This window comes from Amphiprion ocellaris, chromosome 5 (assembly GCF_022539595.1).
Source record: "Amphiprion ocellaris isolate individual 3 ecotype Okinawa chromosome 5, ASM2253959v1, whole genome shotgun sequence".
Classification (NCBI taxonomy): domain Eukaryota; kingdom Metazoa; phylum Chordata; class Actinopteri; family Pomacentridae; genus Amphiprion; species Amphiprion ocellaris.
In genome coordinates this window covers 12,992,015-13,008,020 of record NC_072770.1, presented here as the reverse complement: position 1 = coordinate 13,008,020, position 16,006 = coordinate 12,992,015, and the positions used below count along the sequence as shown (strand labels likewise).

Here is a 16,006-nt window from a genome sequence, read left to right as displayed (position 1 = left end):
AGTTAAGCTACAATAAATCAACTAAAACATGCGAAAAAGACCAAAAAAAAAAGGGTATTGTCCTTTGAAGTGATTTGTAGTTTGCGCTGAAAGACAGCAGAAGGACATCAGGATGTTGTTTTCAGTGCAGTTCAGTGCAGGACGAAGGGACAGAACAGTGCAGGGCTGCAGAATACTGCTATCAGTCAGGAGACTATAAATATCCATCTACACACTGTATAGGTAAAAGCAGTCTGTATTCAGCCCTGTGGTTTGCACCATGGTTGCTGTGAAAGGAAATGTTGGTTGGAGTAATGTGAGGTCCGTTTGCCTCCGTTTAAAAATCCGCAAAACATCCATCCATCCATTTATTATCTATACACCACTGAATCCTCATTAGGGTCGGAGTCTATCCCAGCTGACTTAGGGTGAAGACAGGGGACACACTGGACAGGTAGCCAGTCTATCACAGGGCTACATATAGAGACACACAATCACACTCGCATTTACACCTACAGACAATTTACAGTTACCAGTTAACCTCAGCATGTTTTTGGACTGTAGGAGGAAACCGGAGTACCAGGAGAAAATCCACACATGTACAGGGAGAACATGCAAACTCCATGTAGAAAGATCCCGGGAAGGCTGGGATGTGAACCAGGAATCTTCTGGATTCAAGGCGGCAAGACACTCCGTAGCCTTCCACAAAACAAAAAGCTCATTTTTTATGTGACATAAACAGAATCGTTCCAAAGTCAAAGAGATTTAACCCTTTAAAGGGCACTCATTGAATTAGCGAAATTCCAAATTTCAACTCTAGAGTGTTATTGGAGGACATCAGATTGTTTTTACTTTTGTAGCATTTTTCAAAATTTTTACTTTTCATGTTGAAATTTAAGGTCAATGAAGTTACCATATATGATTCCTTGCCCGTTAGTGGCAAAAAAAAAAAACATCCCAAGCAATGTATATATCATCACTTAGCACGACTACTCAACCATAAAATGTGTGAGTTTCATCAACAAACCATGGTTAGTTGTGACGTTTTGACCGCAAATATGGAAGAGGACCGAGCCGTAAGTCCATCTTTTACAATTTTGTAGAAAAGAGAGAGTCTGATATATTCCAGGCCTCTGCTGATTGGTCAAATGCTATGATGTAGTGTGCTGAAATGTAGAGCGATCTTCACTGATTGGCTGGGTGAAAACCACATGTTTCTCGACTTCACTGAGAGGCGGGAACAAAGCCATATTTAATGTGTGTGCAAGTTACCAAATATGATCACCTGCAGGATGAAAGGTTAAACTAGATGACTCAACGTCACACAAATGTAGTTCAGCGGTTCTTCAGGTGGTGAAGTTGTAGTAAGATGCAAATGATTCAACTGAGATGGAAAAAAATGAACAAACATGAGAAAAAGCGATTAACGGATTGGCATGACATCAGTCAGTTTAAATGATGACAGTGATGCCCGGCTCTTCCCTCCTCTTTCAAACTGCAGCTGTCATGGTGTCTTGCACAAGCGAATTCCTCCCATTTGGAGCCGCTGCCCTCAAACTCAACGAACTGGGAGTTCCCCCACAATGTTTTCTTTTTTCCCCCCCTGGGAACTCCAAAGCTTCACTATACTGGCTGCCTGCTTTCACTGAAGGCAAATATAGGAGTGGGTGTGTGTGTGTGTGTGTGTGTGTGTGTGTGTGTGTGTGTGTGTGGACATAGTGGAAATGCCTGTTTATGACGTCCTCAGCTCTGCGGCTGGAAGGAGAACGCCTCAAATTCTTACAAAACATGAAAAGTGAAGACAGAGCAGATTTTTGTTGCAGAAAAGACTTCATTAAATGTTTCTGGGCCATAAGCAAAATTTTTCAGATCAAATGAGATGACTGCACGTGTTCTATCAGTAAATCTTGAGACATGTTTTTACCAAATTAGGATTGTTTTTGCAGAAGGTTTCATCTTTCAGTGACACAAAAACATCCTTCCTTGACTACAGATGTGGCTCGAAGTCAGACTAGATGCACATAATGGGTTCAGATTACTTCTACGTGACTTTTCAGAACTGATTTTAAGAGTAAAGAATGTATTTTTAAACCTGGTCTGAACCACATCTTTACGAGCTGCAGTGCAACATCGCCCTTCTGAAACTGACTTCGACCTTTTACCGTCCTGTGTGAGAGACAAGACTGATGACTACTGTACCAGTGACACTGATAGCACATCATGAAACAGTTTTCTGCACTTGTACATTTTAGTAGAGGTACACCAAAGTCATGCTTGGGTACCTTGCTGTCCAATTGTCCATAAGTTTTAGTCTGGCAGCAATAAAATAAGACTCAGAGCTGTTTACTTGCAAGTATGAAATAATTCAAAACTAAATTATCCGTTAAGACAAGTGCAACAAAATCCATCCATTATCTATGCACCACTTAATCCTCATTAGGGTTGCAGGGGGCTGGAGTCTATCTCATCTGATTTAAGGCGAAGGCAGGGTCACCCTAGACAGGTCACCAGTCTATCACAGGGCTACATATAGAGACAAACAATCACACTCGCATTCACACCTACAGACAATTTAGAGTTACCAATTACCCTCGGCATGTTTTTGGATTGTTGGTGGAAGCTGGAGAACCTGGAGAAAACCCACACATGCACAGGGAGAACATGTTAACTCCACACAGTCTAATCCCGGGAAGACAGGGACATGAACCAGGAATCTTCTAGCTACAAGGCAAAAGTGCGAACCACCAAGCCAATGTTCAGCTCTGCAACAAAGTCATTAGCTTAGATTAACCATGAAAGTTACCAGAACAGTTTACAACTAAAAACAGCAACGTCTCCTTTCTCTTTTTCTGCCAGCACTGAGGACAAAACCATCTTATTTGACTTAATTTGAAAGTGATTCAAATAATTCATGTAATTAAAGTGACAAAGTGAGTGTTTGGGGTGAATCGGTCAACCGACCCGATCAAAGAGGCTGCAAGTTCTGACTGCAGATTAAAACATGTAACGTAAGTACAAACATCGCACACGAGTCATAGAAGCACATCAGAACTTTACAGGTGGAATCTGAACAACATAAATCGACATAAGTAGACTTCTGCCTCTAATAGTTTTGCTCACAGATGAAGGAAATCTAATCCCAATTCAAAGGTTGCATACTGGAGAATCTGGGGCAAATAAAGGTGCTGTTACACTGCTATATTTAAAAAAAAACATCAAAATACACAACATGTATGTCCATTATTGTTGTCTCTAAAGCTACATTTCTAAGTTTTCTGACAAAGCTTCACTACGCGTCTGCCCATTATTTTAATCAAAAAAAGCAAATGTTGACAAATGTGAATCAACATGAAATCTGTTTAGTTTGATTGTGCTCAGAAAACCAATATCTGCAGATCCATCCACCTGTTCATACGAGTATTTTCAATTTGCACATAAAACACACTGAGTGGAACGGCAGAGAATTAGAGAACATGTTGCCAAAAGATAAATAAAACAGTTCTGGCTGTCTGCTGAGGTGGAAACATTGGTGTATTGATAAAAAAAATGTGGCAGATAGGCAACAGAATCAGTTAACGTGTTCAGATAACCAATTTCTGCGTTATCCACCTGCTTTTATGTGACTGGTCAGTGAGCCCAGCATGCAGCAGGGTCTCATAAGCCAGTAAAGAGAAGGACGGGCCTGGAAAACCTTTATGGATATTTTGATGATCTCACGGACAGGACAACACTCAAAATATTTTATGACGGGAAGCTGCTGCAGACTGATGGCAGAATTAATGCGAGGCTGGGCTGATGTTACTACTTGTTCATCTTAGGTCTGATATTTTATTTTTCTGCAATATGTAAGAATTTTCATAAATAACTCTTACTGGCAAAGAGTTAACCATTCTGAAATGATCTAGATTACTTTGTAGTAAAGTGCATCTGCATCGATAATAAACAAAAATTGCAAAAATACTACCAAAAAAGAGCTTTGTGACGTCAATTCAAGTGGTAAAAGAAGCGAGTTTCATTGCCTCATGTAGTGGCAAGACAGTGGTGAAAGACTTCCTGTTTATGGTCATTATATGGTTATCATCCTTTCTAGAGCAGCAATATTTACATACAAGTCAAGTTTGCTGTTTTATTGCACCCAGATCTTCCTCTTCAGCGTTTCTTTCCTGTTCCTCCCTCATTTTGCTGTGCACACGTGGAGCCTGCATGTCAACAAACTGAATGTCTTTTAAATAAATAACTAAAAAAAACTACTCAGTGTATCCGAAGAGCCCTTAAATATGAGTAAATGTTCTATCAGATAGACTTCTGAGCATATCTGAACACAACAGGTTGGAATTAAGTCACAGCATCTTTGGGGTATGAATGCAAATGTTTCATAAATCTCTTTGGGGACCGCGACACCGTGCGAGGTGAGATGCAGAAGCAGATAATGGAATCAGTTCAGCTGTGTTTTGGAAGCCTTGGTAGCTTCTTGCACTACAAAACCAGTAGAAAAATTGTGCAAAACACCAAAACACAGCAGTCCTGGTTATTTATAATTTAGCAAGTGTGAGTAAACTAACTTCGTCTACTTCTGTTTAGGTTTCACAAACGGCCAGATGTGAGAATGTGAGCATTTTGGATTTGACACCGAAGAGTAGTAACGTAGTTAGCGTCTCCAGCTGTTGTTCTCCTAAAGTCTACACAACAAACCTTCAGCATAGATAACTTTCATTTAATTTAGTCATCGCGGTTAAATAATTACAGCTTCTTCTTTTTTGAGTCACTATTGTTTTGTGCATAAGCTGAGCGTACGTAAAGTCACCAGATGATCCAACCTAAATTATCACCCAACAAGCCATCTTGGTGCTCAGCAAAACAGTGAGAGAGCCGTTGCTTAGAATCAGCAAAACATCTGTCCAACCTTCAGAGGAAAACGCAGTACGGCTCCACCAAGAACCACAAAGGAAAAGGCAGAATCGCGGTGGTGAATAATTATTTCCAAAGCTGTAGATACAGTTGGATGGAACACACAGACTGACAGACAGCGTGAATGTGATCCAATCTAGCATATAAAAAGGCTACAACAGAAAACAAAGTGCAGGTCATTAAGATTAGCAGATACTAATCCTTTTAGCACAGTTTTTCATTCTCATTTTTATAGTTCTACTACTACAGAGCAGCCAAATGTTAGCAATTAGTGTTGTTATTCTTGTAATCTCCGGCTGGCACATGCAGCACTCTCGAAATGTATGTTAATAGTACAGTAAAATGTAAATATACTGTTAAAATACACATGGAGGCCACTGTAGCTGGTTTCAAATTTGTACAAAGAATGTGCTGCTTCAAAGTAAGTCTAGTAGATCAAGTCTTCTATAGACTGCCTGTCCAAAAAAAAAGTCGCATACTCTAATATTTCATCGGACCACCTTTAGCTCTGAGAATGACACACATTCACTGTGGCATCGTTTCAATAAGCTTCTGCAAAGTCACAGCATATACTTCTATCCAGAGTTGCATTAACTTTCTACTGTGGAGGCCAATCCATGTGTGAAAATGATGTCTCATGCTCCCTGAACCACTCATGCCCATGCCATCAGTCATGCGTTGGACGGTTCTTAACCTGATGTTAGTAGTTTCAGAAATCTCCTTAGTTGTTTTCTTTGCTTGATGGAGGCCAATAATTTGACCCTTCTGAAACAGATTAACATCCTTTCAATGACCACAGGATATGTCTTCCAACATGTTTGCTTAAAAAATGAGAAGCTTAAACAAGTTGTTGCAGCTGAAACATTTTCATCACTGCAGTAATTATCCAATGGAAGGCTCTTACCTATTTGCTTAGGTAAATCCAATGGCGACTTTTTTTTGGACAGGCAGCATATATTCGCTACAGGTAGTGCTGTTTTTTGTGCATTCTATACGCACAAATACCACATCTAACAAGGAAAATGCTATGCTGTCTGAACATAAAATCAATCAGACGTATCGGGTAAATGATTTGTCACTAATCACAACAGCACATGCATTAGACATGTCTGTGGCCAACGCGAGGACACGATCAATAACATCAAGATAGCTGACGTGTGCAATAATCAGCTGTTGTAAGACGCCATGTTGCATCACATAAAACATTTGTAAGAAAGCTTGTAAGGCTGGGGAGCAGTGCTGTAGGTATGGAGAGTAAATCCAAAGGAAACATGCTAACTGTCTCCTGCTTTCAGTTCTACTTTCCATGCTGTGAGCACAACCAATGAAATTCCATTTATCTCTATTGTTTTGGCAAAATAAAGCGATAGCTCAAAATCCCTGGCAAGTAAAACTACATTGCTGAACGCCAGCAGGCTGTGACCATTAACACTTGATTTAAATACAGTAGCTCAATGACAGCCAGAACCAGAAGACTGTGCTGTCAGTGTAGTGAAAGCTTAGAGCTAATCCACTGGCAGTCAGGCTTTGTGGACTTCAAGTCGAGACAGTTCCACAAATGCTTTGGTCTACAGGAATTACAGATAGTGAAGCTACATACTGTAGTCGAGTTATTACGCCAGCATGTCATTATGTGTAACAAAGGTATGAATTAGATTACATGTAGTTGTACAATTGTGTTCTGTGATTTTGGCTCAGTTTCTGCATCAAATATTGCTTCATTCTGCATGCATTGTCTATATGTCTGTGAATATGAATCAAAAGTATCTGCCAGGATTATACATGTTGGTGAGTCAGACTGAAGGGAGACACAAAAATGAGAAAGAATGACTGTACTGTATATAGTGTAGATATATGGTAACATGGAACTAAGAAAGAGGGGTTTGAGGGTCAAAGATGCACAGCAACAATTTTTTGTATGATCTACTCAGTGGTAACTGAGATAATTAACATTTATCTCCATTTATGCTGCATATTTTTATGTTTAGAAACTGAACTGACAGTAAGTCCAGCGATCATTCAAAGCTAATAAAAACTGTCCAGTCCTCCATTGTGTGTCTCCACACAATCCGCAGGAGCTAAAAAAGTCAAGCTCCTGCTGCTGTAGATGAATGCTTTCTATTAGAAATATGGCTTTTCTTTTCAAAGTTACAAAGAAATAAGACTGCATTATTAAGTGCTAGACTTTGGACTATATTTCTGTCCATTTTTAAATCTTTGAAGCTTATACTATTGATCAGTTATCCCCCATTTATCAGAGCCATACATAGACAATATTTTCAGTTTCAGTTCTGGGAATTTATTACTCTGCCAAGGTACGCATCAGAGTTATGTGACGATCGGCGTACATTTGTCTTTGTCCGTCTGTTTGTCTGCAACATTACTCAAAACAGACCAACGGATTTGGATGAAATTTTCAGAGAAGGTCAGAAATAACACAAGGACCAACTGATTCGATTTTTGGCAGAGATGTGGTTTATAGTCTGGATCCACGGATTTGTCAAAGATTTCTGTATCATTGCAAGACGTCACAGTAACTATGACAACAAGTGAACACTACGTCAGCTGCCAGCTGACGATCACATGATTGCGATCCTACTGAAAATAAACTGTTGCTGAATTATCGGGGCTTGTCAGTTGAAAATGATACAAGGAACAACTGATTAAATTGTGGGGTGTTTCTGTGTCCCATGAATTCCCGCCGTCCGCTACATATTATAGCTATATTTAGGTCTCGCGATTTGGTATCCATACAGAACATACAGATGTATAACACATGCCTGTGCTCAGTGCAAGGTCATTTTGTTTGTGGGTACATCTATATTAAATGGCCACATTCAATGGTGCTGCAATTTCTGCCACAAATTTTTAAAAGATTGCAGCTGTCAGAAATGATATAACGACTGAGCAGCCTTGGTGAAGTACTGCGCTCTCTGAGTGCTTTTCTTGTTAATGCTGGGTTTTTTAATACATTTGTTTATAATGGAAAGTGGAAATAATCAAAGCCTGCATTTTTGATATGTCGGGACATCAAATTTGGGTGAAAATGGCAGGAACCAATCTGCTCCTTTTAAAATGTCAGCGCATTATCTTGAACATAATGCAGGGAGCGGAAAATATCACTGGTCCTGAGTGTTAGTTTGAATGTGTTAAATGGAAATTGCAAAGTCATGTTTAGTTTGGAGGACAGGATTAAAGTTTCTCAAAAAGCTACTGGTTTGTTGCACTAAAATGACTGCGGTTTGGATAATGTGTTGATATTAGAGGTACGTGATGCCAAATATCAATCTGTAAGAAAGTGATGCTTTCAGTATTTTCATTACACGGCGATGTTGCCTGACCAAAACAGCATGGTGCACTGACTGTATTGTCCTGCAAGTAACCAAGGAGAATGTGCAAACTATGCTGTGTTCTGCTTTCAGCAGCTCCTGTGTTACTTAGAGGTTGATGTTGGTTTGAGGTTTCACTCCTACTGTCCTGCTCTTACATTTGCTTCCACACCTACTCTTCTGCACCATCAGAGCAGCAGTGAAGTCTTAATCCTCCACCACTGCACACTCAGCAGGTTTCTTTCTCCAATGAAATTATTATTATTGTGAAGCAGCTGCAGGAAGCGTTGACTTAGGCTTATGCTATGGCTGGTAGCTGAACACTCACTGACAACTGTGTCTCAACAGAAGATAGGACAGTATGTCTATCTGCAATCCACATCACCATGAATTCAGTAGTATTCTGTGTTAGCATTGTGACCAGGATTCATAGTGATCCAACTCTGCAGCTTTATAAAGCTTTTGAGCCTCTTGTAGCTCAATGTTTTGGTTTTTATAGCACATTTACCGCTTTTGCAAGTGTCACTGCTTGAATCAGCTCAGATAAACTCACTCTACACCCACTACAACTGCAGTTATGAGCAAATACCACAGTCCCCCTGGTGGGTTAAAGTCTCTCTCAGCTTGCAGATGTGACCCCTTTGATGCACAAGCTCATCTTTGTCCATCAAAGTTGGATATTTAAACCCCTCTTGGGTTAAAATGTCTTCTACATAACTCTGCACTGTTGCCTGGATGATCAAATCTACATAGCCTCTGCTTCTTTCTCCACCCACTCATCAGCAGCTCAAGCACACCAGCTCACCGACAATTCTTTATTGCTGAATTGTAAACTTTTTCAAACAATAGATCTCACTTTAAGGCTTTAAGAATAAGGACTTGTTGATTGATTTTGCCAATATCTATCACGTATCTTCCCCATGGTTAATCAAGAGCAGCTTTACCAAATGGGGAAACAAACTGTGTTTGTCTGCTGGCCTGAAACACGAGTGTGAACACAACGCGTAGACTTTCAGTAACCGCTTTCAGGCTGCGGTTGTGTTAAACTCTCTGGTTAGAAACAGCACAACAACTATATTAATCATATGAATTTAAAGTGTTGACAGAGATGAGCAGTAGTGAAGTAAGTATTCAAATCCTCTGCTAAAGTAAAAGTGCTAATACCACTTTCTAAAGGTTCTATACTGAAGTAAAGGTTTGTAAGTATAATACGGAACATACTCAATATTAAAAGTGTTTAACACAGAGAAATGTCTATTGTAACTGTTCTACTACAATACAATACTTTATAGGGCTGCAAATGGAGATTATATGCATTCTTGATTATTCTTTCAGTTATTTTCTTAATTAACTGATCTGTTGTTTGGTCTATAAAATGTCAGAAAATGGTAAAAACAAATGTTGATGTGTTTCCCAATGCACAATGTGACATCTTGAGATGTCGTGTTTTGTCCACAATCCACTGATGTTCGGTCTACTGTGATAGTGGAGGAAAGAAACTAAAAAATATTCATATTGAAGAAGCTGAAATCAGAGAATTTAGACTCAAATCAATTATCTAAATATTTGGTGATTAATTTAATAGGTGACGACTAATTGACTAATCAAACATTTGTTGTAGCTCTAGAATATTATATAATTTGAATATCATTATTTATTAATGAAAGAACTGGGTTTTACTGCTTTAGTAACACTAACTGTTTGTCCTTCAAACTGTTGGAAATCAACAATTGTCAATGACTACAATCAACAAGTAGCATCAGAAATGAAATTATTGAAACACAGACTGTATTCACATATACCCTGGTCCCTACTGCACAGACTCTGGCTTCAAAATGACATCACCAATGCCAGATTTGACTCATTCCCGAGATATTTTGTCTTCTCTTTTAGGGAGCTCACATGTTCCTCTTTACATACAGACTAGGACAAAGACTGATAAATAAATACGGGTCCATGAGCAATGAGGATACTGTAACCTTCCTCTGTAACCATTAAATCAATAATTAGTGCAACCAGCTGCTTCTTGATGAACCAACATACGGTTGATCATGGAAAATCTAGCGAGCAGGAGGACAGTCTTTCTTTGTGTCTGCCTTTATAAGGTGATAATATACAAAGCCAAAATGTCACAAAATTCTGCCATTCAATGCTATTGTTCTTTAAGCATCTGCCTTTATTGCCCAACTTACCATTTGAATTTTAAAGATTTGAAACCCATGAAATTTTCCTCTGCAGTAGCACACATCATGTGTCATCATAACTTATTACACTTTTTGTTTTCAGACTGTACAATTAAACTAACTGTATAACCTGTTGTTTCAGGTCTTAGTGAAGGACCTACATAAGAAGGACACTCCTGGGTTCACTGATTATATTGTCATACTGCAGGCATCAAAAGTAGAACAGGCCAAAACACTGGTGTTTATACACCATTTTTTTATGTAGAGAGCGACAGTGCAGCACATTTAAATACATAAAAGCATCTACTAAGTAAACTTTAAGACACTTGGCCATGAAACATGACTAAACAGAGGAAACTCTTCTAACGTGTCTGTCATAGTAAGTCACGGCGAAAGCAGTCTCACAAAGAGTATATTGCTGTAGGGTAACTTTGATATTTAGACAGTTAGATTAACCTGAAAGTTGTGGTAAGACCTGCTTTCTCTAATGGGACTGCTTTTCAAGATGGCTTTCAAGAGGAGGAGTGGTAAAATTATCAGCTACAGTAAGTACACACTATGTTGGCTATATTCATGTTGGGTTGTTGTCAAAAAACTGCTTGCAATTTATTTGTCAGTTTCTAAAAATGCACCAGACGGATCAAGCTGCTATATACTTGCATCAACAAATGTTTCTGAAAATTATGTAGTAGTGTTTGCAGGTTATTCATGGCAACACAAACGAAAGCGATTGCACGAAACATCGCACAGACAGATCATGCAGCAACTAACTTTGCTACAGCAGACCACAGACAAAAACCACCATTCAAAACAATCCTATATTTTTTGCATGAAAATATATAAATGATATTAAGAAAGAGTGCAGTAATATCAAGCAATGACACATTACAGTTTCATAGTAACAACAAAATATTGCAGCAATTTTTGTTATGTTAAATGTAGAAAGCTAATGTTATGTGTGGGTGTGTTACCTGTAAAACTGTAATGTATTGCATTTTATAGTTATTACTGGGGCTGAAAAATTTGGGGGGATTATCTAATTGCAATTTTACAGACAGCTACTGCGATTTGGTTTGTGATATATATATATAAACAGAAGTTTGGGCAAAAGCAGACTAACATGGTTATGATATATATATATATATATATATATATATATATATATATATATATATATATATATATTTATCGTTATCATAGCAAATTGGCTGACGCTAATGTTTCTTGCATTCGACAATGTTAGCATGTTATCACTGTCACATTTTGGGCCAACACAAAAAGGTACACTAAGTGGGCCTCAACAGATTTGTGTAATTATGCTACACTGATTTATTTATTTATTTAATGACTGCAAATGCATTCTTGGTATTTCTATTGTTGTTTCTCATCAGTTGACACAGTGTTTGTGAATGTATTGGCGTTATTAGCTAATATTAGCTAAAAATATCACTCAATTTGTCCAATATAAATATATCCTCGCTGTTCAGCTGGTTTCAACCAACTCCTGTGGGAAATATTTGGAATTCAGCTGCTAAAGTTTTGACTATTATCACAGCTAGCTTGGTTGCTAAAGAAAAAAAAATCAAAGCTGCAAGCTAACAAGGGTTCGTAAGAGCACCAAGATAGAACCCTGTAGTAAATTGGGAGCCTATAAATAAAAATAATGAGCTAAAAGTGGCTAAAAATGTGACATAAGAGATCTTTTTTTACAGTTCATACATAAATAGTGTTGATATAAATTTATTGCCTTTGTAGGAACGCAGCAACTTCAAAGTCCACTTCTGTGTATGTGAACGAGCCTCCGTCATTTAACGTGGGGGGTACAACAGAAATGTACAGTGAAAACAAGGCATTGTGGTTTTAGGGAGCAGTTAGTGTTTCAACAATTTCCTGATCAACAACAGCTGGGCGCCATGACTGCAAGCAGCATCTCTAAAACCTGTCCTGAACACTGTGGAGACTCAAACATGGCCGAAACCACGCTGATGTAAACAAGACGGCTTAGAAGTTGTATGAAAAGTGCAGTTATATTTCAGGTTTGATGGAGCTAATCCTGCATTTTTCCTCTGCCGAGGCTGCCTGTGAAACTGATGAGTCTTCTTGTCTGGATCTATGAAAGGAAATATGCATGTTTTCCTAAAATATCAGATATTTACCTAAACCTGGCGTTGGATTAACACAGCTACTAAGCTCCCACCATCACACACCTGCGCTGTTACTGGTGTTATTACATCTAATTACAACTGTTATTGTATTTTTTTATAGCCCGACAATATAATTAACTGTAATTACTTCCTCTTGCCACATGAATGTGTACTACATCTGAGATAACTGTGGACAATAAAGTGCTGCCATCTCCCACCTCCGAGGTAAATACAAGGGATCTCCTGCTCATCACATTTATATTTAGATATCAAGAGGACAGCCGAGTTGAAGTGGATCACACTGTAAATGAGTCCCCATCCCCAGGGTTTAATTATTAGTTGGCTGCTTTTCATTTTGTTCAAGCCCGGTGACTACATGTATCATAATTTTGCTGATGATATGTAGTACAAATAGCACCGTAACATGCCCTTCAGTGTCAGAAATGAGCACCTGCTCTAATATAATGCTGGTACATTTAGAAATTCCACTTCATGACTTGGAGCTGCAATTATTTTTTTTCTAAAATTAGCGTTTTGAGGAAGGTAATTTGATTCAAATAACCCTCCTTTTCATGGAGGTCTAGCTCAAGAGACTGAATAATTGGATTCTGCTTTCAGCTGGGATGTACAGTAGAGGGAAATCCAGTTTAACATAGCTTTTTGTTTGCAAAAGACGGATCCTGTCTTATTTAAAGAGGGAATATAAGGGTTTAAAGTTAGAATTAGTGCATGACACAGCGATCAGCATCATGGATAGTGTGGATTAAGCAGATATGAGAGCATGCATGTGTATTTACAGGTGAGAAAATATATAAATATGTGCGTATAATGGTGGTTGTATGGCTCATGTTGATGCTTATCCCCAGCATTTCATTCAGCAGCCAGCAGCTCCATAATGTGATAAAGCCTCAGACAGCCAGGGGGAGCATTAAAGGGTTAACGTTCAGGCGCGTAAATGCTCCGAAGGGCTTGTTCACCGAAAAGAAATTAACAAAACGACGTGTTAACAGCTAGAGCAAAAATATGCATACAGTAAAAAAAACAACAACAGACAACCCAAGCCGAACAGCGGCGCAAAAGCCGAGCGCGGAGTCCGACCTGCGCGACAACAAACTCGGACAGCAGGAGGGAATAAACCCCGGTGATAACACGGATCATGTACGGAGGGAAAGTGATGAGCGGCAACGGGCTCCGTCTAATCACTGGCCAACACAGCGGCTATCACCCCGCAGCAGCCCCAAAGTGCACACAAAAGCGGCCACGTTAATGTTAATATTAGTCACATTTGCCCCCGTTTCGTTGGAGCTTTTAAAGGACATCCAACACGGGGCTATTGTCAGCCATAGCTGCTGGCTGGAGGAGGACGGCTGTTGCGGGGCTGAGCTTAAGCTTCGACTCGGGTCGTGATTTCAAGCAAGCAGCCGGTGAGACCGGCGTATTTGCTGGCACATTCCGGGGCAAAATGTATCTAAAATTGCAAAATAAAGAGGAGAAAATGGGAGACGAAGCCTAGCGAGGGTTCCCCCCGCCGCCTGTCCGCTCCTGACAACGGGGAAGGCAGGCTACCTTGTTCGCGGCTAATGCGGGGAGGTGGGGGGGGGTGGATGTGAAATAGCCGTTAAGTGCGCTAGAAACGCCGATTTAGCTCCATATTTTCTTGAAACCCCCCCGACGAATCTGTTTTGTGTTATTCGCGATATAATGTCACAACCCCGGTCGGGTATATTTCTAACTCCGCCTTCTTCTTCTTCTTCTCCAGAGCGGCCTCTCTTCAGATGTTAGACGGGCGACTGAGAGCCACAAAGCTGTCAAACGCAGCCGAGACCTCGCCATTTTTGTTTGTTTCCCCGTCCGCGAACGCAAAACCGCCGCGCAAAGGGGAAAAAAACCGACAGCACACAAAAACACACAGCCGGGCGGCTCTTACCTGCCGTGGAACCAGTCCTTGCAAGCATCGCACTCGATCATAAACTGGGTCACGTCGTAAGGTAATCTGCAGATGCAATATACTGGTACAGTCGCCATGTTCAATTCACAACTACGTCGGGATAGACTGGGGGGGCTGCAGGAGGAACAACGTCCTGCAAACAATATGATCCAATATGATCTTCCCCAGAAAAAAAAAAGCCAGGGGCAGTCCCGCCGGACACATGAAGCTCTTAAGCGCACAGCTCCATCACACCGCGGCCGTGTTTGCGCGGAGCGGCAGCAGCGATGGAGGCTCGTCGTAGCAGCGAGGCTTTCCTCAAATGCATTTTTGTGATTATTATTATTATCGCCACTATGTGCATGCCCCCTGGTGACCGACGGGCTCACATTTAAGGAAAAGACGTGGAGGAAGAGAGAGGCAAAGGAGGAGGAGGAGGAGAGGAGGTGAAGAAAATGTAAGAAGAAGAAGAAGAAAAATCCCTTGGTTGGGATAAAATAAATAAATAATCAAATAAGTTACGTCGGGGGGGGCAGCTTTATTTAAAAAAACAAATGTAATTAGAAAATTGGATGAATGAGCGGATTCTGGGTCGATCAACAATGCAAGATATAAATAATTATTTTGAGCGATTACATAATTACAGTGACAGGGCAGAAGAATTAATAATAAAAATAAATGTATTATCAAGCATGATGCAATTTTACTACTAAGTTCATTATTTAATAACGGAAATATTTGTTTTTATTAGTTTTTGTGCAAACTAGTCAGCAAATGGTAATATATGTGGGGTTATTGTACATTATAGAAAAGAGATTATGAAGTAGGGAGATGAGACAAAGTGCGACTAATAAAACTGAATGTATATTTAATAAATGTGTTTTTGTGTTAAATACTCTGAAAGTAGTACAAAGTTTAGTTCATGCCAAATTATGTATGTTATTTGTATATATATATATATATATATATATATATATATATATATATATATATAAAATGTTCAGAGAATTACGGACAAAAACAAAAAACACGTAAAAATTCCTTACAAAAAAGACAGTAAATGCATGTTTTTATTCATAATATTTAGCATTTTACCTATGTAACAATGTTTTTTTATATATATATATATATATATATATATATATATATATATATGATAAATTTCATATATATATGAAATGTATCATTTTACTTAGTTTTATTTAAAATTTTCGATATAAAAAATAAAAATAAGCATTCTAAATAATTAGTTATATATGTGGAGTAATTATATATGTAGGAAGATACAACATGTAACTAATTGAATATACAGTTAATAAATGAGATGTGTGTCTGGTATGTGTTTAACACTCTGAAAGTAGTGTAAAGTAGTGTGTGTGTGTGTGTGTGTGTGTGTGTGTGTGTAAAATGGATATATAAATAAAATGATGAATAAAAACATGCAGTTTATTATCTTTTGTGTTTTGTTTGTTTTATTTTGTTTTTGTTCCTAATTCTCTGAAATTCTCTGAATAGCCTGAGATGCCTCATGTTGCT

General features: G+C 39.0%; 1 protein-coding gene across 2 annotated transcripts in view; it reads right to left on the bottom strand.

Moving 5' to 3' along the window:
• The window catches only part of phf2 (PHD finger protein 2), a 48,120-nt gene extending 33,255 nt beyond the window's left edge, over positions 1-14,865 (bottom strand). Inside the window, exon 1 of one of the 2 annotated variants that reach the window (XM_023298854.3) lies at positions 14,471-14,865. In XM_023298854.3, coding sequence (XP_023154622.1) covers positions 14,471-14,568 — 98 coding nt within the window. In that variant the 5' untranslated portion in view covers positions 14,569-14,865. The remainder of the gene's footprint in view (positions 1-14,470) is intronic. The other variant, XM_023298853.3, reaches the window with a different exon arrangement.
• Positions 14,866-16,006: the final 1,141 nt, after the last annotated feature.